At 42.4% G+C, this 21,734-nt stretch overlaps 1 protein-coding gene across 1 annotated transcript in view; it reads right to left on the bottom strand.

Annotated features, from left to right (window-relative positions):
* Window positions 1-3,075: 3,075 nt before the first annotated feature.
* RHOV (ras homolog family member V) overlaps window positions 3,076-21,734 on the bottom strand; it is a 37,386-nt gene continuing 18,727 nt past the window's right edge. The window contains exons 3-4 of the mRNA XM_026664584.2: window positions 6,593-6,651; window positions 3,076-5,232 (exon numbers count right to left, since the gene is read on the bottom strand). Coding sequence (XP_026520369.1) covers window positions 4,792-5,232; window positions 6,593-6,651 — 500 coding nt within the window. The 3' untranslated portion in view covers window positions 3,076-4,791. The remainder of the gene's footprint in view (window positions 5,233-6,592; window positions 6,652-21,734) is intronic.

Raw genomic sequence — 21,734 nt, 5'->3', positions numbered from 1 at the left:
TCCCTATTTCCTCCCTTCCCATTTTAAAAGGGAAGCTGCCTTAACACAACATTTGTCTTTTAAAAGCCCCACAATCCAAAAGAGCAAATATTTGGCTTTGCCTGTTCTGTGATCTCCTGGCATTCTTGGTCACTTCTTCAATGGCAGTGATGAGAAAAACATTAAAAAGCTGCTGCCAGTTGCACAAATATGGATCCACATTCATTGTAAAGAAGAAGTATAAAAAGTGCAATCATTTGTGTGCTGCTGCATTAATGGCCAGGCAGACAGTGGCTTCTGAAAGTTATTATTCAACAAAATCCAGAGACCCACAAATTGTCTTTTCCTCTAAAATACATGTGTTGCATTTGTGCTGTTGTGCAAACACGTGGGTAGAAGCTATCCAAAATCAAGGTCTAGAAAAATATTAGTTTTGCAAACAAACCTTGCATTTACTTTGTCAGTAAATGTTTTAGGATACAATGCAACCAAAGGACATCAGATGAATGAAATTCTACCATGTAGATTAATGTTCTATTGCTTACTTCTCTGGATTGGGCTCTAGATTAGTTGGTATCTTTTAGATCAGTGGTCCCCAACCTTTTTTGTACCAGGGACCAGTTTCATGATTATTCATTCTTTGCGGCCAGGTACAAAATGATCCACAGACCGGTACCGGCATCAGCACGTACGACCAAGGCAAGGCAAGCCGAGCGACCGGCCAGCCAGCCGTCCCCCACTTCTCCCCGCCACCTTCAACTCCTCCTTTGTACCTTCTTGCGGTCGATGGGCTATTTGGGCTCTTTCTTAATCTCCTCCTGAGTAACGCGAGACTCCACCGCCATCGGGACGGCTCTTTGTTCGAAGCCGCCCCTCCCTCTTCGACGAAACTAAGGCACGAGGATTCCTTCAGCACCCAAACGCCACTTTCCAACTGACAACCGACAAGCTCACCCGGAAGCACTTTCTCAAGTGCCGTCGAAACAAGATGGCGGCGCACAAGCAAAGTAGGCACTACTTTCTTTGCGGCCCGGTACAAAATGATCCACGGACCGGTACTGGTCCGGGGCCCGGTGGTTGGGGACCCCTGTTTTAGATAATGGTAAATTGTCAGGGTATGGCTAACTTTGGATGCTCTAATGCCAATACATTTGAAAAGCACTAAATTAAAAATAATTCAAGATGGCACAGAGCAGCAAATACCTCAGATTTGATGTAGCATGTCCTAAAATTTATTTCAATCAGCTGTTTTGATGATCAGATATTTTCTAATTATTGTCTTTTAGGGGAAAATGTGTATATAGCATCTATGAGTACCCTGCTCCTTTTCAGCCCCCATAAAAGCTTGAGCTATATTTTTTGTTCATTTGTTGTCATATCTTTGCAACCCAACTCACGTAATTATTCAGATACTGTATTGTTACTTAAAAAAACTGCACACACTGACTTTCATTTCACGCAATGGTGAGCTGCTTATGATATCCAGATTTCATCACACATTGGTAGACAGGCGGTGTTTTTCCATGATTACTAAAGGATGCCTGGATGCTAAAACATGTAGATGCTTGCCACAACCTAGGGACTGACCATTTGTTTTTGTTTTCAGATAGCTGCAATACTTACAAGTGATTGTAGCGATGGTTCAAGGCCAAAATCATAAAGTGTCTATATTCCAATCAGCCACCTAACTTCTATACAGAGCATCTACTGACAATAACACATCTAATTCTGTGCTTGAGTGTGATCTTATTTTTGGACTTTCTTTTTTCAGGTTTTGATTTTAGTTCATCACAACTAGGCAGGTGCCTATTCCGTGTAGGTTTATAAGCTAGGAACCTTATAGGTTTCAGGAAGTGCTTATCCTGAGAACTTGTCAAGTGGGCAATCTGTTTTAGAGGTCCTAGCTGCTCTTTGCTGAACACACGATTTTGTGTTGATTTTTGAGAACATACTGATTACTGAGCGAACTCTGTATACTAATACTGTCAACAATTTGTGTGTATGCATAAACAGAAATGATGTAATATTTAATTTAGCTTATAATATTTAGAACTTTAATGAGAATCCATGTGTCACGTTGTAATGACTTTAAAAAATATTTATGGTGATCAAAAGTTATTTTAAATATGCAATCTGTAACACCAGATATCTAAATGAATGGTGAGTTTAATAGTCTGTGACTTGAAGTTGTCTTCCTTGAGTTTTTATTTATTTATTTGCATTATATAGCAGAAGAGAAAATACAATGCAAACAATGGTTATGTTCAAACAGAGTATATTTGACACAGAAAAAGAATGATATGCAATCTCTAAGGCAATAATAGCATGGATTAAGCATTCTTTCTTTCCTGTAAAAGAATATTGTTGGGTACCATCAATACGAATCAACAACCAAATATCCCTAATGAATTTTGAAATAAAAGGGGGGAAAATAAAACGGTACCTATGAATTCTTGCTAAATTGGCACTACTTTTGAAATCTGATCCTCAGCTAAGGCTGTTCCAGGACCCTTTTGTGATGCCCATTGGAAATGCATAAAGACCCACTTGTAAACATTTTCTTTTTATACAGCAAAACTGAAGTATGCCACATGGAGTGAGCAATGCTCAATGGCTGTTTCCACAATGACACATTTCCAGGACATTGATACATTTCTGTGCAGACCACAAAGATGAATAATCATGGCTCAGCTTCCCAGTGTATGTACCTGTGGCAAAAAAAAGGATATAGACATGATGATCACATTTGATCATTCGTGTCTGGTTTGGATGTGATTTGCAATGACTGATATTTGTCTTCATAACTAGAGAGGATCTAAAATATGATTCAACTATTTATGTGCATTTATAGAATACCTAGGAAAGGATCCAATGTGTAAACAACTTCAGATGTCATTTCAAGTTATGGAAATAATTTGTAGAGAACATATATGATCAATAAGCCTGTTTCAACTCCAATATCCATGATGTACTAACCTTGTCAATGTTACCTATATAGCTTTCTCTTTGCCTGCCTTCTATCTTCTCTCTCCTTCTCCTCCCCTCTCTCAATCTCTCTTTCTGTCTCTTCTTGCTATCACTTACTTCTCCCTCTTCTATCACATGCTTCTTCTCTTTTTCATTTTCTGCTTTCCTCTCATATTTTTTCTCTATTTTCCTCAAACCTTTCAAGCAGAATTTGTCTTGAATCATTTTAAACGGCAAACATTTCCACACCTGAATGCCATCAAAGGTGGCAATCTTTCCTTTTTGGACCATTGAAGTGGACACTCCTCTCCTCTTCAGTGACTGTGATGCACATATGCCAAAAATGGAGCACAAATTGGTCAATTCTCTAGCACTTTGGAGTCAACATTATCAATGTCCGGGCATTGTTTTTCTCAATTAATGCTCTTCAGATGTGCTGGACTATTCTCCCATTATACACATTCATTATAGTTGGGCTATAGAGTTATAGGCATTTTATTCCAATGTACCTACAGCAGTCAGGTTAGGGAAGCTGCTTTATAATTTTGGAAAATACTGTGTCATATGTTCCCTTTGAGATTATGCTTTTAATTCAGTCTTTTTGTGTGTGGTTATCTTTCCATCTCAGATGTAAACCTCATCTAGCTGCAATAGTTACACAACATAAATATTAATTGCTAACTTGGTAAACCTGATTATTCACCTACAGGTTTCAGGGAGGGAACATTAAGCCTTCAGTATTAGCAGTGAAATACAAAGGAATATGATTTAGGGCCCAATCTCTGACATAAATGTATAACAAGAATTGCTAATTTCCTTCCACCTAAATAGCATTATTGGCACAGTACTGGGTGGCATCTTATTAAAATAGACAATACAGTATCAGTTTGCCTAGCGTGGAAAGTCTAAATATGCGGAACAGGGCATAATTTAGGGAGGGAAAAGAGCTGCTGGACTTTTAATCTTGAATTTAGTTTGAACAGGTTAAATTTTGATTATGCTAAAATCATACTTTCTAAGGATGACTTTAAAAATGAATCAGAAAATTTGTTCACACAGAAAGTTTACATGAAAGCAAATCATGCTTCAATCTTTTCAGTGGATGCCCAGACTACATTCTTGTTGAAAATTATTTCACACTCAAACATACACACATATATAGCCACATATCTTCTGCAATATTTCAGTTTGTGGTTTGCTTTTCACATGGAAATCCAAATATTCTTGGAATAGCACTATATCACATTTTCCCACATAATTTCATTGGGATTTTCCCACATAATTTCATTGGGAAATATTGTGTTGTTTTAAGGATGTGACATGGCCACTCTTCACCTCAAACATGGATTAATTCTCAGTTCTATCTTGAAAGCTTATTTTACTTTCTTTTACTTTTAAGTTGAAGTGGAAATTTTGGTTCGACATTAATTCTCTGCATCAATCCTCTATTCATTATTATGACTTGAAAATGAGATATAACTCTCAAATTTATAACTGAAGCGTTAAATCAAGTTTCATTCAACCTTCTCTGCTCTCATGCCCTGTAGGCAGGTTGGGACTGCTACTCCCAGATTTAATTAATTTGTTCAATTAATATGCTGTCAAGCCTTCAAAAGCTGTAAAAACTGGTCATCTTGCCTGAAATATATGTATACATAAATTAACTTGGCTGCTGGACTCAGTACATCAGCATCAGACCATTCCGTCCCAAATGTTTGAAGGTAGCGTGGACCATTTGACACTACACTTCTCCTTCTTGACTCCCAGGCAAGTTTTGCCATAATCCAACAAGAGCTTGAGCTCCAAGCTACTTTGGCTTATAAATGTTTCTTACTGGAGTCAGTTTCAGACAAAGCAGAAGAATTTCTTCCATCGGCATTTAGAGAGAGTTTTGATTCCTTTAGCTGTCATTTTCTTTTCCTGTTGGGCTTTGTATTCAACTGCACTAACAATGGCTGTGTCAAAAACCTCCTTCAGGTTCTTTTGAGTCAAAGCAGAGCACTCAACGTAAGTCTGAGCCCGGATTTTTTCAGCCAGGCCTTCTGCTTGTGTTCTTGGCACAGGTTTTACATGGTAACGATTCAGGCTGATTAATACTTTGACATCATCTCTCAGGTCAGCTTGTGTCCCTACTAGCACCACTGGTGTTTGGGGATTGTGAGTTCTTATTTCTGGAATCCATTTTTCTGTAATGTTTTGGAAAGAGGTGGGATTTACAACACTGAAGCAGACCAGGAAGACATCAGTGTCAGAGTAACAGAGAGAGCGAAGGCAATCAAAATCTTCCTATACAGGGAAAAGAAACACAGAGATCAATTTGTGTCAGATATTTACTGTAATAATTACACTTAGTAGGCATTACAATCTCGTCTTTTTCACAAAGCTCCAAAGCTGAACTTTTCTAACTTTCAACCAGCAAAATCATCCTAAGGTTAGAAATCATTTGAGTTTTCCCAAGTGCTTGTAAGAGGGAAATTAAGCCAATTAATAGCTACTAAATATAAAAAAAATTTCACACATCACACTAAGCTAAAGCCAAACAAAACACTTTTTGTTTCAGCATGTTAAACCCTACCATTACAGTTTATGGCCAGAGTTCCTGACTGGGCTAGGACATCAATGGTCTTGTGGATGTTTCTTTTGTTCTCCAGATTTTATGTTTTGAGACATTGATCATTGAAATAAATGAATACACGGGAAGCCAACAATCTTCATCCTCGCATATACTTAAGGTTTTTTTTATTCCCAAAAATGTTTCTAAACTACAGAGGCATTCTTAGAAGATAAAAGTGCTCTATTTGGAATGTGCCCATCAAAAAGCAAGATAAAACTATGATGTTAGGAAACATCCTCGACGAATTATGGCAGGTGAAGAGTGGAGGATAACTTCATTATTTTGCCTCCTATAAAGTGGATGTTTGTAATCAGAAATATCCCCTGTGGCAGCCATTCTCTGAGCATATTCAGAACACTCTCAAAATCCCAGATGTGCCCATTGCTCCCAAAATATTAAAGTTTCTCAATGTTACGTGTAAATGCAGCACTATAGCTTAGTTAATACATGAAGGTTTTAAAAATAGGTTAATTCACTAATTAGACCACTGAAGAAGTGAGGGACTTTTAATGCCCATTAAAATAACTTCTCAATCATGTAAATAATCAAATCCAAAACTCTAGTCCCAAATAATATTTCAGAGCTCATGCTTTCCTTTAAAAAGACATGGGCTTCCAGACATAATATTTCATAAAAGGAATTTTTGCTGCAAAATTTTTTTTTCAGTTAGCAAGCCATAAGTCACACAAACAAGAAAACTCTATCAGTTTGTTGGTTAGATTTATAACCCAGTTTTCTTCCAGCAATGCAAGACAGCATTCATAACATGTTTAGCATATTACGCAACTCCAGGAATTCCCAGTTCAAAGGTTATTTCAAACAAGAACTCACCAGAAGGAAACACGGTGTGTCTCCTCTCCAATACTGAAATATTATTTTAATGTAAAGTATGCCAGAACTATGCTGTAGATTACTACTGACTGTCAGAGTCATTTTTTTTAATTGAATTATTTTCATTATTTTTTCTGATATCATCCTTAGCATGGCATTTTAACCAGAGCTGCAAATATACTTTACTTTTATGGTCCTCACCTGTCCTGCAGTGTCCCACAACTGGATACGAACAGGTGCACCATCAACCAAGACTTGAACTGTAAAGAGAAAGAGAAAATGACTAAGTAATTGATGTATGCCATTCAGTTTCACTAGCATCAGTCTTGTTCTATTCCCCAGAGAGGGCCTGCACAAATATTACCCCAAATGTTGGAATGGGAATATTTGAAAATACTGAGCAAATGCTGTAGATTTATTACTAAAACATGCCCAACTCTATACGCTAACCTGCATTGAAGTATTGCCTCTGTTTGGCCACCTACACCTTAACAAATGATTGCAAGAAAAGTATATATTCCATCTCAAAGCAAACATGAGCCAGTTTTTCCAGGTCCTGCAGTATCTATGTTCCACACTCCCATCTATGTTGATGTGCTGAACCAATAACCGAGAGTGGATGCCATTGTGCCTAAGTAGGCTCTAGAGATATTATGAAACTCTAGATCACCCTTTTATAATCTGATGTTTTAAGGTGATAGTTTCTGTCAACTTCAGCCAGCATGGCCCCTGAGAAGGCACCAGAAAGTCATGCAATTTCAAATTTGGCTGCTCTTCTGCATATGGGGCAGTTTTGTTGACACCCAGTCAGATGGAAAGGTGGCCTTCAAACAATAGAGCCTATTAAGCTTGCCAAATATTTAAACACAGAAGACCAGGATTAATGCAGCTGCTTCCTAGCTGCTATTATTATTATTGATATAGTGCTTCAGGTTGGTTAGGAGGGCTTTAAGCTTCAAAATACAGAACCGGATGTGAGCTGCAGTCATCCCAATTGGTAAATGGCTCTTTAGTATCTGTATTCTACCGTGTTTCTCACATAATAAGGCCGGGCCTTATTTTTTTTTGAGCCCCGAAAAAACGGCTAGGCCGTCTTTTCGGGGGGTGACTTAATTCGCCCCCTTGCATCCTCGCCAACAGCCGCTCCTAATGGGCGATCATGGCCAAGCACAGAGAGCTCCCTACTCCCACCTTTGCTGCAGACACCTTTGGCACCCGCCACTGTTGCTTTCCTTCTGCCCATTCCACTGCCACGTTTGGAGCTGCCGCTTCCGTGTTTGGAGTGCCGCCGCCATTTGGAGCTCCAAGCGGGAAGAGGCAGCTCAAACATGACGGCGCGAAGCGATCTTTTTATTTTGGTCCGCGCGAAGTTCAGAGCGAGCAAGAGAGGAGACTGCGATGCCTCCATCCGAGATGGCAACCTCACTAGTGGATCACAACGTGGCTGGAAGCCCGAATCGGCGGGATACAATGGCGATCTTTTTGGAGCGAGAGGAAAGGGAGAGAAGAGTTGCGGCGTAATTTGCAGGAGGAAGTGGGTGTACCCCACGGCAGGGAGCCCAAGGAAAAAGGGCTGGTAGGCAATGGAGAGCGTCCCGTAGCTCCGGAAGCAGCCTAGAGACGCGCCCCGGAAGAGGCGCAGATGCTGCCTTGTAGTCCCCAAGCCAACTGCGTGCGCCGCCTTTAGTTATGTGCGCTCCGCGCTTTGGAATCTCCTTGTGATCGCGACCCTGTCCTTTCCACCTGGCGCCCTTGCTGCTTTCTGGCTCTTTAGCAAGGCATCGCGGTCTCCCTCTCATGCTCGCTCTGAACTTCGCACGGACCAAAATAAAAAGATCGCCCACCGTCATGTTTGGAGCTTCTGCATTTGGAGCTTCCGCCGCCGTGTGCTCCAAACACAAAGCTGGTTGTTAAAGAGCCAGAAAGCAGCAAGGGCGCCAGGTGGAAAGGACAGGGTCGCGATCACACGGAGATGCCCAAAGCGCGGAGCACACATAACTAAAGGCGGCGCACGCAGTTGGCTTGGGGACTACAAGGCAGCATCTGCGCCTCTTCCCGGGCGCGCTCTTTAGGCTGCTTCGGAGCTACGGGACGCTCTCCGTTGCCTACCGGCCCTTCTTCCTTGGGCTCCCTGCCATGGGGTACACCCACTTCCTCCTGCAAATTACGCCTGCAACTCTTCTCTCCCTTTCCTCTCGCTCCAAAAAGATCGCCATCATATCCCGCTGATTCGGGCTTCCAGCCACGTTGTGATCCACTAGTGAGGTTGCCATCTCGGATGGAGGCATCGCAGTCTCCCTCTCTTGCTCGCTTTGAACTTCGCGTGGACCAAAATAAAAAGATCGCCCGCCATCATGTTTGGAGCTGCCACTTCCGCGTTTGGAGCTCCAAATGGCGACGGCACTCCAAACGCGGAAGCGGCAGCTCCAAACGTGGCGGCGTAATGGGCAGAAGGGAAAGCAACAGCGGTGGGTGCCAAAGGTGTCTGCAGCAAAGGTGGGAGTAGGGAGCTCTCTGTGCTTGGCCATGATCGCCCGTTAGGAGCGGCTGGTGGCGAGGAATTCCGGCCCGCCGGGCGCTCCTAACGGCAAGTCTCCCCGCCCTTCCCCCTTATTTTGCATATTTTAAAATAGGCCTAAATTTGGGGGGAGGGGCTTAATTTGATTTTATGCCCAAAAAACATGCTGGGCCTTCCTATTGGTGGAGGCCGTATTGTTGGAGAAACACGGTATGTTTAGCCAACACAAATAAATGCATACACAATTAAACATGATGTCCTTGAGTCTCTACTATATACAGTATAGGAACGCAGCTTTTCAAACAATTGAAAAGCAAGAAGTCTATATGTTCAGCTACCCTTTCACCTTTTTGCCACCTCAGAGATGTTCTGGGAGATGATGTCTATGCTGCATATCCAGAGTTGTTTATTGTTAACAGTGAAACCTTAGTATTTGCAACAAACATCATTGCATAAGTGCAATGAACTCTTGACAAAGTTTTTTAAAACTGCTCCACCCAGCAGGCACAGAAGTTGTTCTTTTACCTTTGCCACGGAGTTTATCTGTGCTGGGTGGTGGTGGGATTGGGCATTGAGGTAGCGGTAGAAAACACACACCAACCGCTACCTCAACGCCCAATCCCACCACCACCCAGCACAGATAAACTCCGTGGCCAAAACACTAATCGCCAGAACCAAATGCCTGGCAGACAAGACACACATAAAGACTGAACTATGCACCCTGATTAAAGTACTGACAGCCAATGGCTTCCACAAAAGCAAAAAAACTGGCTTGATCCACAAAAACACACTGAGACATAATAGAGACCTAGAAGATGAACAGACCTATGGAACAGCTGTCCTGCCCTACATAAGAGGTACTACAGACAAAATCAGTAAGATACTACACAGGCATCACATCAAGACTGCCTTCAAAACAGACAGAAAAATAGCAGTCATCCTTAGAAACCCCAAAGATAAAATTGACCTGGAAAACCAAGGCATATATGAAGTCCCCTGTGCATCATGCCCGGCCACATACATTGGACAGACCAATAGAAGAATAAGTACCCGCCTGGATGAACACAAAAATGCAGTAAAAAAGCTGGAACACACTTCCTCACTAGTCCAACACATGAAAGCCACAGGTCATAGCATCAACTTCAATGGCACCAAAACCCTAGCCACTATAGAAAACCACAGCTACAGAATTATCAGAGAAGCCATAGAGATTGAAAAAAGACCTGAAAGCATGAATAGAAGAGATGATTCCACCAGACTGTCAATTATTTGGAAGCCTGCACTCACAAACAAAAAAATCTCCACACCACAAGCCAGGCAAACACCTGGGCACAAACAGATCCCCCCTGATACTTCCAGCTCAAACACACCCCAGCCAGGCACCCAGATGAAACCTAGCTTCCTAACAAATGATAGCTGTCCATTTACTCGGAGCCAAGCTGCACTAAAAGCCTCCAATACAGGGACACAATGTTGCCAGCCAACCAAGACAAAAAAAGCCACAAAACAGACAGAAGATATTAGAAACACCAATCAAGCAGAACACAGCAAACTCCAAGACCAATAAACACAGACCAAGACTCCCAACCAATCAGGATGAAGAAAAAACCATTCTGGCACAGCAGTAGGCTAGCCCCAAATTTAAAACTGAAACAACTGTAAAAGTCTGACTCACAGACGAACACAATACAGAAGCCTGATGATGGCAGATGAGATTCTGCCGAAACGTTTTCGCGGGTACTTACATGTATGTTATTCAGCTTTGTTCGGGTATTTTCCCACATCATTGTAGTTGTGCTTTTAAAGTTGTAGCAACGTTTTGGCAGAATCTCATCTGCCATCATCAGGCTTCTGTATTGTGTATATTTATATATATATTGTGTATATTTATATATATATTATATACTGCTCAAAAAAATAAAGGGAACACAAAAATAAGACATCCTAGATCTGAATGAATGAAATATTCTTATTAAATACTTTGTTCATTACATAGTTGAATGTGCTGACAACAAAATCACACAAAAATTATCAATGGAAATCAAATTTAGCAACCCATGGAGGTCTGGATTTGGAGTTACACTCAAAATTAAAGTGGAGAAAAACACTGCAGGCTGATCCAACTTCGATATAATGTCCTTAAAACAAGTCAAAATGAGACTCAGTAGTGTGTGTGGCCTCCACGTGCCTGTATGACCTCCCTACAACACCTGGGAATGCTCCTGATGAGGTGGCGGATGGTCTCCTGAGGGATCTCCTCCCACACCTGGACTAAAGCATCCCCCAACTCCTGGACAGTCTGTGGTGCAATGTGGCGTTGGTGGATGGAGTGAGACATGATGTCCCAGATGTGCTCAATTGGATTCAGGTCTGGGGAATGGGCGGGCCAGTCCATAGCATCAATGCCTTCGTCTTGCAGGAACTGCTGACACACTCCAGCCACATGATGTCTAGCATTGTCGTGCATTAGGAGGAACCCAGGGCCAATTGTACCAGCATATGGTCTCACAAGGGGTCTGAGGATCTCATCTCGGTATCTAATGGCAGTCAGGCTACCTCTGACGAGCACATGGAGGGCTGTGCGGCCCCCTAAAGAAATGCCACCCCACACCATTACTGACCCACTGCCAAACCGGTCATGCTGGAGGATGTTGAAGGCAGCAGAACATTCTCCATGGCATATCCAGACCCTGTCACGTCTGTCACATGTGCTCAGTGTGCACCTGGTTTCATCTGTGAAGAGCACAGGATGCCAGTGGAGAATTTGCCAATCTTGGTGTTCTCTGGCAAATGCCAAACATCCTGTACGGTGTTGGGCTGTAAGCACAACCCCCACCTGTGGACGTCGGGCCCTCATACCACCCTCATGGAGTCTGTTTCTGACCGTTTAAGCAGCCACATGCACATTTGTGGCCTGCTGGAGGTCATTTTGCAAGGCTCTGGCAGTGCTCCTCCTGTCCCTCCTTGCACAAAGGCGGAGGTAGCGGTCCTGATGCTGGGTTGTTGCCCTCCTATGGCCTCCTCCACGTCTCCTGATGTACTGGCCTGTTTCCTGGTAGCGCCTCCATGCTCTGGACACTACGCTGACAGACACAGCAAACCTTCTTGCCACAGCCCGCATTGATGTGCCATCCTGGATGAGCTGCACTACCTGAGCCACTTGTGTGGGTTGTAGACTCCGTCTCATGCTACCACTAGAGTGAAAGCACCGCCAGCATTCAAAAGTGACCAAACCATCAGCCAGAAAGCACAGGAACTGAGAAGTGGTCTGTGGTCACCACCTGCAGAGCCACTCCTTTATTGGGGATGTCTTGCTAACTGCCTATGCTTTCCACCTGTTGTCTATTCCATTTGCAGAACAGCATGTGAAATTGATTGTCAGTCAGTGTTGCTACCTAAGTGGACAGTTTGATTTCACTGAAGTATGATTGACTTGGAGTTACATTGTGTTGTTTAAGTGTTCCCTTTATTTTTTTGACCAGTGTATGTATATATAAGCAATTGGGTCTGAACTGATAAAATCTGCAGGGCAAGTTAGTTCTTTCTTTCTTTCTTTCTTTCTTTCTTTCTTTCTTTCTTTCTTTCTTTCTTTCTTTCTTTCTTTCTTTCTTTCTTTCTTTTGTGAATGGTTTACACATTATCTAATGGACACTGACTGAGGAAATAATCAGGGAGAACCCACCACCTTTTATCAACACATTTCTCCTACTGTTGAATCCAACCCTGTTGTATGGGATAGCTAAGATTAAATACTCTGTCCTCTCCTTTGTAGTGTTTTCTGCTGCTTGAGGATAATGAAATTTTGTCTTCTCACTTCTAAACTAAATACGTCAGGTCCTCTGATCTCTGCAGCTCCAAAGGATTTCACAAGAAGCTATTCAAATATTCAAAGAAAAAACATTGACAGACATGGGGACACAGAGTGAAAATTAAAAATAAACCTTCAAATACTCCCACACAGCTCCCTGACCCCAACAACTTCTTTGAATAAGACCATGTTTGTAGACAAGATCTGAGAACGTTCACTCTCCTGTAACCATTTGTGAAAACTGTGGAGAGCTAACTGAAATGCAGGAAGCAGAGGAGATAGGGTGATAAAAATAAATCAAGGCAAAAATGCACAATTAGCAGGAGTGTGTAATGGAGGAAAGGGAGACATCCTGTCTTAAAGGAGACAACAGAAGGCACTTAACACCAACTAGAGATATTGCCAGGGTGTCCTTGAATACAGAGGAGTTCTTTATTTTGGAGAAAAAGAACTCTGCTAATCTTTTTTTCTCAGGCATCTTGTCATTATGGAAATGAAGGATGTAGCTTTTGCAGCCCTGTTCTGGATGAAATAACTCTTGTTGCCTCAGGGTCTTTCGGTACAATCAGGCGAAGCTGCTGTCTGAGTCACCTCAAAATCCTTAGTACACCCTGGCAGCTGTATTTTTGCCACCTTGGAATACAGTCACTAGTCTCCACAGCACATGGAGGACTTTTCTGGAGTTGTTTCCCTGCGTCGACTGGTCTTATAGAACTGATAGAATGATGGAGTTGGAAGAGACCTTGGTGGTCTTCTAGTCCAACCCTAAGCAGGAGACCCTATACAATTTCAGACAAATGCTGCCCAATCCCTTCTTAAAAACCTCCAGTGATGGAACAACTTTTTTGGAGGGGGTGTGTGTGTGTGAATGGATGTGCTAAGGGTAGCACTTTGGTATTCATGGCACAGCCATTCAGATTTGGGAAAAAACAAACCCAAAATATAGATTGTGTTTTGAGGCACAATTTCTTGTCTAGATATTTGGAGGTTTGCTGGAGCCAATCAGGAGCAGGAAGGTGCGGAAATCAGCCCGTGTCCTGAATAGAGTGTGAGTGGTGTGAGGGCTAAGCCATAATGTGGGTAGTTGGGTATTGAGTATGGCCATATCAACCAGCCTCTTTACTCTTCCACCACTATTGTGAATGCCCCATGAACTAGTCTCAAAATTCCTGCTTTTAAGTTTTTCTACCACGGATTTTTTACAGGCATCTGTTTCTCATCTCAGTTCTTGCCCAGAGATTGGATGGAGTGAGAGTTGGTGGAAGGAACAGAACACAAACAAGAAAACCAGTCCCAGAGTGAGAGGTGACCCTAATGTGAAGCTTTAGAAGTATAACGTCTATTGAAATGTAAACAAAGGGGTGAAAACATGGCTCTGTGGCCTTGCTTGGGATGCATAGGAGTACAAAGTCATGGCGCTGGTTAGCACTCTGAAAACCTTCCCTCTGCCTTTTAATTAACTTTTAATATTGGATTTCAATCACCCTTGCCTCTTTTTAAATTTTATTTAACATTTTTTGTTTTGATATTTTATCTGTTCACCACCCACAGTTCCTCTGCAATACAGATGGGTGGTTCCAAAATTGGATTCAATAAATAATATAATAAGGCTCTCAAGAATAGGAAAATGTGTATATGAGAGCGCGTGTATATGCACACACATTCATACACAAACACCACCAGGAAATGTCTGGGCTAAAAACTAAAGTGGGAAGTAAAAAATAATAAAGGCAACAGCAAACCACTTCCGTATTGCTGTCAAGAAGACAGTATCAAGCTATCCTTGAAACCATCTGCTGGAGACCTCAATATCCTTTTCAAAACACACAGTTTAGTTTTTTCAAGTGTGTCAGGAAACAAGTTCAGCACAAATCCCAGTTTAATGTTTTCCAAACTCTGCAACTTTAAGATATGTGGGTTTCAACTCCCAGAATTCTCTAGCCAGCATGAATGCCTGGCATGCTGGCTGGGGATTTTTGGGAGTTGAAGTTCACACACCTTAAAGTTGTCAAGTTTGAAAAATATTGTGATAATATAACACAATAAGGCACTTCTTCCACAGCACAATAGAAGTAGTAACAAATACACCAACTGGAGGAGGAGCCCCTTTTTTTCTAATACAGAATAATATAGTGTATTTTTTCTATCAGAAAACATGAGTGATAATACAAATATTGTACTGTTTATAATTATGTACAAAGGGAATCAGAGACATTTTGACATTACAGTAAAAAATAAATAAATCTTGAAAATGTCATAAAATTAAGGAATATCCAAAGATTATACTTTAAAAACAGGAAAAATGTGTACATTTCTGGGTGCAATAATATTAGTTTTCATCTCAGACAACAACATTCCCCAATATGCATATTCTTATATGGATTGAATTGTTCCAAGCCCAAAACTGAAAAACTGAGGGAAGCCGTAACCCCCCTTATATAGAGTGTGCTAGGATGATTCTCTGTGATAAAATTACTCTAAGTGAGAATCTATAGAGTGAGCAGGGCAGACAGGTGTTAGACAGTCAACAATTAAAAGGCAGCCATTAGATTTCTCTGCAATTATTTTAATGTCCAGACAGCCTCCTGGGGAACAAGGTCCTCCAAGTTGTAAATTAAAAGGAAGAAAAATAAAGCAAAGCAAGCAAAATCTTCCTAACTATGTTGTGTACATATACATGCAAATTCACATTCCCATATTTTGGAACTGGAGCAAAAAAGTATACAGTTTGTTCTCGACTTACGACCACAGTTGAGCGCCCAAAATCTCTGTTAAGTAAAACATTTGTTAAGTGAGTTTTGCCCCGTTTTTTGACAACCTGTCTTGCAAAAGTTGTGAAGTGAATCATTCCAGTGGATTAGTTAGTAACATGCTTGCTAAGTGCATCTGGCTTCCCCATTGATTCAGCTTGTCAGAAGGTTGCAAAAGGTCATCCCACAACCTTGGACACAGCAACAGTGATAATATGTATGAACTAGTTGCCTAGCATCTGAATTTTGATCCCATGATCATGGGGCTGATACAAAGGTCGTAAGTGTGAAAACGGTCACTTTTTTCAGTGCCATTGTAACTTTGAACGGTCACTAAATGGACTGTTGTAAATTGAGGACTACCTGTATTAATCTGATAAGATTTCTCATAATGGTAAAAACTTTGCAATAGCAACATCACTTAGATTTACATACCATTTCACAATACTTTAAACTACCTCTCTAAGTAGTTTACAGAGTCAGCATATTGCCCCCAACAATCTGGCTCCTCATTTTACTGACCTCAGAAAGATTCGAACTGCTGAACTGCTGGTAGCCAGTAGTGAGCAGAAGTAGTCCGCAGCAGAGGTGGTATTCAGCAGGTTCTGACCAGTTCTGGAGAACCGGTAGCGGAAATTTTGAGTAGTTCGGAAAATCGGCAAATACCACCTCTGACTGGAGATTTTACAGTATCCTTTCCCTGCCACGCCCACCAAGTCACGCCCACAGAACTGGTAGTAAAAAAAAATTGAATCCCACCACTGGCCTGCAGCACTATATTCTAACCACTGCACCACCATAGCTCTTACACGAAAACACTGATGAAAGTCCTTGATATGCTGGCCCCCTTCCCTCTTTTGCTGCTGTATCTAACAAGTCAAATAAAAAGGCATCTTGCCTTGTCAAGCATGGTGGTGAATGCAATATGCAACGGGATCTTTTGAAAATGTAGTGGAGCCAAACATGGCTCAGAAAATGAAGCAACCTTCTTCAGGAAATATAAAAAGCAAACCAGGATGGAATTAGATGGTTAAACATAAGACACAGAACTAGCTTGAATTTATTTTATACACAGGTACTCCTCAACTTATAACCATTCGTTTACTGACCGGTCAGTCATAGCAGCAATGAAAAAAGTGACTTAATACCAGTTTTCACACTTATGACTTTTGAGGCATCCCCAGTCATGTGATAAAACTTTGGGTGCTTGGCCACCGGTGTATATTTACGATGGTTGCAGCATCTTGGGGTCCTCGGATTGTCCTTTGCAACCTTCTCGGGGAGCTTCTGACAAGCCAAGTAGATGGGAGAAGCCAGATTTGCTTAATGATGGCACAATTCACTGAACTGTAGCAATGTGCTTAACAACCATGGCAAAAAAGGTTGTAAAATGGGGTATGACTCATCTAATGACTCCATCTTGCTTATCAGCTGAAATTTTAGGCTCAATTATGGTTGTAAGTCAAGGGCTACTTGTGATGTGTCTTTGCATGGCATACTACATTTTTCTGATCACAGATGTGGAAGACAAGATAAAGTCCTTACGGATTTTTGAGATGTCAGGGTAGCCAGTCTTGGATTCCCCATGCTTTTATTACATTATCTTGCATGTGAATATTTCATTACCGTGTTTCTCCAACAATACGGCCTCCACCAATAGGAAGACCCAGCATGTTTTCTAGGCATAAAATCAAATTAAGCCCCTCCCCCAAATTTAGGCCTAGTTTAAAACATGCAAAATAGGGAAGGGTGGGGGACTTGCCATTTGGAGTGCCGTTGGAGCTACCACCGCCATTTGGAGTGCCCTTGGAGCTGCTGCCGCCGTTTGGAGCTGCCTCTGCCGTTTGGAGCCGCCGCCGCCGTTTGGAGCTGCCTCTGCCGTTTGGAGCTGCTGCCGCCGTTTGGAGCCGCCGCCGCCGTTTGAAGCTGCCGCTTCGCGTTTGGAGCACTACCGCTGTTTGGAGCACCACCGCCACTCCAAACACGGCGGCAGCTCAAACACGGAAGCAGCAGCTCCAAGCGTGACGGCGCACTCAAACGGCGCCGGCGCTCCAAGCGGCAGAGGCAGCTCAAACACGGAAGGAGCCACCGCCGCCATTGGAGCTGCCGCGCTGTTTGGAGTACCATTGGAGCTGCCTCTGCCGTTTGGAGCTGCCTCTGCCGTTTGGAGCTGCCGCTTCCGCGTTTGGAGCACTACCGCTGTTTGGAGCACCACCGCCACTCCAAACACGGCGGCAGCTCCAAACGCGGAGTGGCAGCTCAAACGACGGCGCGGCAGCTCCAAATGGCGGCGGTGGCTCCGCTTCCGTGTTTGGAGCTGCCTCTGCCGTTTGGAGCCGCCGCGCTGTTTGGACTGCCGCCGTCACGTTTGGAGCTGCTGCTTCCGTGTTTGGAGCTGCCGCCGTGTTTGGAGTGGCGGTGGTGCTCCAAACAGCGATAGTGCTCCAAACGCGGAGCGGCAGCTTCAAGCGGCGGTGGCTCCAAGGCGGCAGCAGCTCCAAGCGGCAGAGGCAGCTCCAAGCGGCAGAGGCAGCTCAATGGTACTCCAAACAGCGGCGGCAGCTCAAATGGCGGCGGTGGCTCCGCTTCCGTGTTTGGAGCTGCCTCTGCCGTTTGGAGCCGCCGCCGCCGTTTGGAGTGCCGCCGTCACGTTTGAGCTGCCGCTTCCGTGTTTGGAGTGGCGGTGGTGCTTCAAACAGCGGTAGTGCTCCAAACGCTGAGCGGCAGCTTCAAACGGCGGCGGCGGCTCCAAGCGGCAGAGGCAGCTCCAAGCGGCGGCAGCAGCTCCAGCGGCACTCAAGCGGCAGTGGAATGGGCAGAAGGGAAAGCAACAGAGGCAGGTGCCAAAGGTCTTGGGTCTGCAGCAAAGGTGTTTGGTGGGAGTAGGGAGCTCTCTGCGCTTCGCCATGATCGCCCCTTAGGAGCAGCTGGTGGCGAGGCTGCCCGCGGGGGCTCTAGATGAGGATGAAAGGGGGAAATTAAGTTACCCCCGAAAAGACGGCCTAGCCGTTTTTTCGGGGCTCAAAAAAAAATAAGGCCCGGCCTTATTATGTGAGAAACACGGTATTACTGCACTGATCTAGGAGTACGTATAGTCTAATCTCCACTGAATGATAGACTGAGGTAACACAATGCCTACTCAACCATCAAATAGCAGAAGTGAAAGAAGCCGTAACTTTGTTAAGGCCAGGACACAACTATGACTGTTGCCAAAGCTTAGCTGTAAAGAAAGAAGGCTAACCTGTTCCTGGTCAAAGAGTTTTTGCTGAGATTTTTACTTGATCTTCAAGATAGTGGGCATTTCCCGCTTGTTTGCTTTCTCATTTCAATACTTGTCAAACCCATATTGTAAATATAAAATGGTTGCTATGCCCAGAGCATTAGCGTGCAAAAAATCTGATGCCATATTTTGTGTGAAATATATGTCATTATACTGGTAATATACTGTATATAACACTGTAAAAATGCCATTTGGTAGGGCTTTACTCTCCAGAGGTCTGATCAAAAAATACTCTTGTCTACCATAATATACTCTTTGTAGTGTTACCTTTGGAAACACCCTACAAGTTGCAGCAAATAGCTAGTATAAGAAACAAATATCACATCATATTTATATTTTAAAATGCCTATTATTTACCAGGTACTATTTAAGCTGTTGGTATTACACTTTCGACCTCTAGAAGGTATCTATGATGAAGGTATCCAGCCATTAAAATCGGTTGACCTTTCTGAATTTTCTCGCTCTTGAGAGGTTCATTCATTTGGGTCAAAGTGAGCATCCTTTCCTCCAGGCCACAGCATATTCTTTGCTTCCATTTTCTATGTAATTAGAAAATCTATAAAGATGCATCTTTTTTAGCATTAACTTTACTTTTAATTTTCTAATATTAATACATATTATATTTAACATTGACCTTTCTGTGTTATGTCTCCCCTTTAATTGCAGGCGAGCAAAACAAAAAGCAGCCATTTCAGAATTAATTCAAATCAAAAACAAACCCCCACAAGAGAACGGCTGGAGTAAATTCCAAAACACAGCAATAAATCCAAACTCTGTCCGGCAATCCTGGCGTGGCAGTAAATCACAAGCCTCAGAGAGTTTGCTGCATGTCTTCACTCCTAATTAGTCACTTTGCTTCTGGCGAATTCCACCAGCCCAGCCGTGTCCTTTTATTCACTTATGAAGCGTGCTAATTTCCCTAATTAATGACTAGCTCTACGCTTCCTTTCTAACTGAGTTTGTCTTCTCAGCCTCCTTCTGTTTCTGACGTCTAGCCATAAGTTCTCCAAATTTTCCTCTCCACTGGAAAACTCTCTCATGCCTTCCCTGTCAGCCATTCCCGGCTGCTGATCAGATAAAAAACCAGAGGAGGTCGAAGGTCCTGACAACTCTATTAATTCAGGTCTATCTTCCCTTGTTACATCCATCTCCTCATCCTGGTTACTATCCCAATCGCTAAGCAATGCCGGCTCATATTTTGCTGCCATGTCCTCATCACTTGAACTCATATCTGCCACAGGAACAGAATCCAAACTCGGAGCCACAACATTTCTGTATGCTATCTTTAATTAGTTATCCAGTCTGAGTGTTCATTTGAAAAGAAAGGCCAGGTCCGGATCAAATAAATAGACAAAATGATTAAGATAGCAGATGAAGATTAAAAGCAAGAAGGAGAACAAAAATGACGGGACTGTAGCAGGCAGCATTCTTCCAAGGAAGAACTGCAATGCCTCAGCTTTCTTGTTTAGAGTAAAACTGAGAATGGGGAGACATAGCAGAAATATTTAAACATCAAGGCATGGAAAAAGTAGAGTGAGGGAAGTTATTTTTCTCTTACATGGTACTAAAGCAAGGTACAATACACTTAAATCAAACTTTGAGCAGAAAGAGATTCAAGATTAATAAAAAAGATAATTGCTAGCACACAAGGCACAGTTGAACTACATAATTCGCTATCAGATGTGGTGATTCTACCAGTTTTAAGTGTTTTAAAAGTTAACACGAAGAATTAATAAAGGATCGAGCTATCAATAGCTACTAAATTGGATGACCAAGTCCTGAATCACAGACAGCACCTCAAATACCAGCTATTCTCACACTTGATTATCATACTGAGGTATTCTCATTGTGCCCCTTTTCACTGTTTATTTTATGGCTCTATTATTTTGCTTTTGTTCCGTTTACACTCCTTTCATCTTTTTCCTTCTTATAATTGTTTAAGATGCCTGCAGTATCCCCAGGCGTGATAGGTGGCAAATAAATTTAACAAATAAACTTCACTGGAAGAGCTATTACCCTCTTGGATGCATCTGCTACACTAACACATGATAGCAATAAAATTGGGTTGAGACATTGACCTAATCCAGCAGAATTCTTACGTACTAGGTATGCAAGTGTGCCTTTTTCCAGAGATGCACCAAATAAGCATGGTAAACTGATATGAGGAAGTTTATCTCCACTCCTCTCATACAAATTTGTAGGTCTTGTTTTAATCGTGCTTTGGCTTCCCCTGTAAGTGATGCAGGAAAGTTTCAGTGTAATAAAAGAAACAGGTTAAGCAGGAAAGTTTGGTGGGTGACCGTCAATATTTACTGACCCCAAGAGCAGAACTGTCTTGAAATGTGACATATCAGTAGTTCTGATCTCAGCATACAGGCATGGGAAAATATTACTTTTCAATATTATCTGAAATACTAACCTTCCCTATCCGCCCAACCTAATGACCTCTGTCTGCACAGGACAACAATTTGACATTTCCAGCTAGTACGCTGATTACAAATGATAAGAGCTGTACTTCAACTATCTGGAGAGGAGCAGGTTGATAGATTTTGTTCTTTATTCTTGCACATGATTCATGATGGAAATCACATCATGCAAAGCACATTGCAAATAAGGAAGATTGCAAGCTATACTAGTTCCTCATCTGGATTAGTCCCCACCTGTTCCCAAAAGTTAGAGATCTATTGTCCTAGAAACAAGAAAAGGCACAGACAGGGTGGCATTTTTGCATTCAATATCTGGCCTTAATCAAAGCGGGCAAGGGGAACATCTAGCTTTCAGGTTCCAGATATTGTTGGAATACACCTTCCAGCAACTCTCATTATTGGCCTTCTCACTGTTGGGAGTTGAACATGGAGGCTCATGCTCCCATTCTACTAGGTTACATTTTTAAAAAGAATTTTCAAAAAATAGATCCAATATTACTTTTGTAGCATTGTTTAAAAAAAGGAGAAAACCTGATCTTAAAAAAAAGTGCTTCTTATAAT

Source organism: Notechis scutatus, chromosome 1 (genome assembly GCF_049901735.1).
Source record: "Notechis scutatus isolate UNSWTSFEM ecotype Mainland chromosome 1, rNotScu1.2, whole genome shotgun sequence".
Taxonomy (NCBI): Eukaryota; Metazoa; Chordata; class Lepidosauria; order Squamata; family Elapidae; genus Notechis; species Notechis scutatus.
This window is presented reverse-complemented; position numbering and strand designations above follow the sequence as displayed.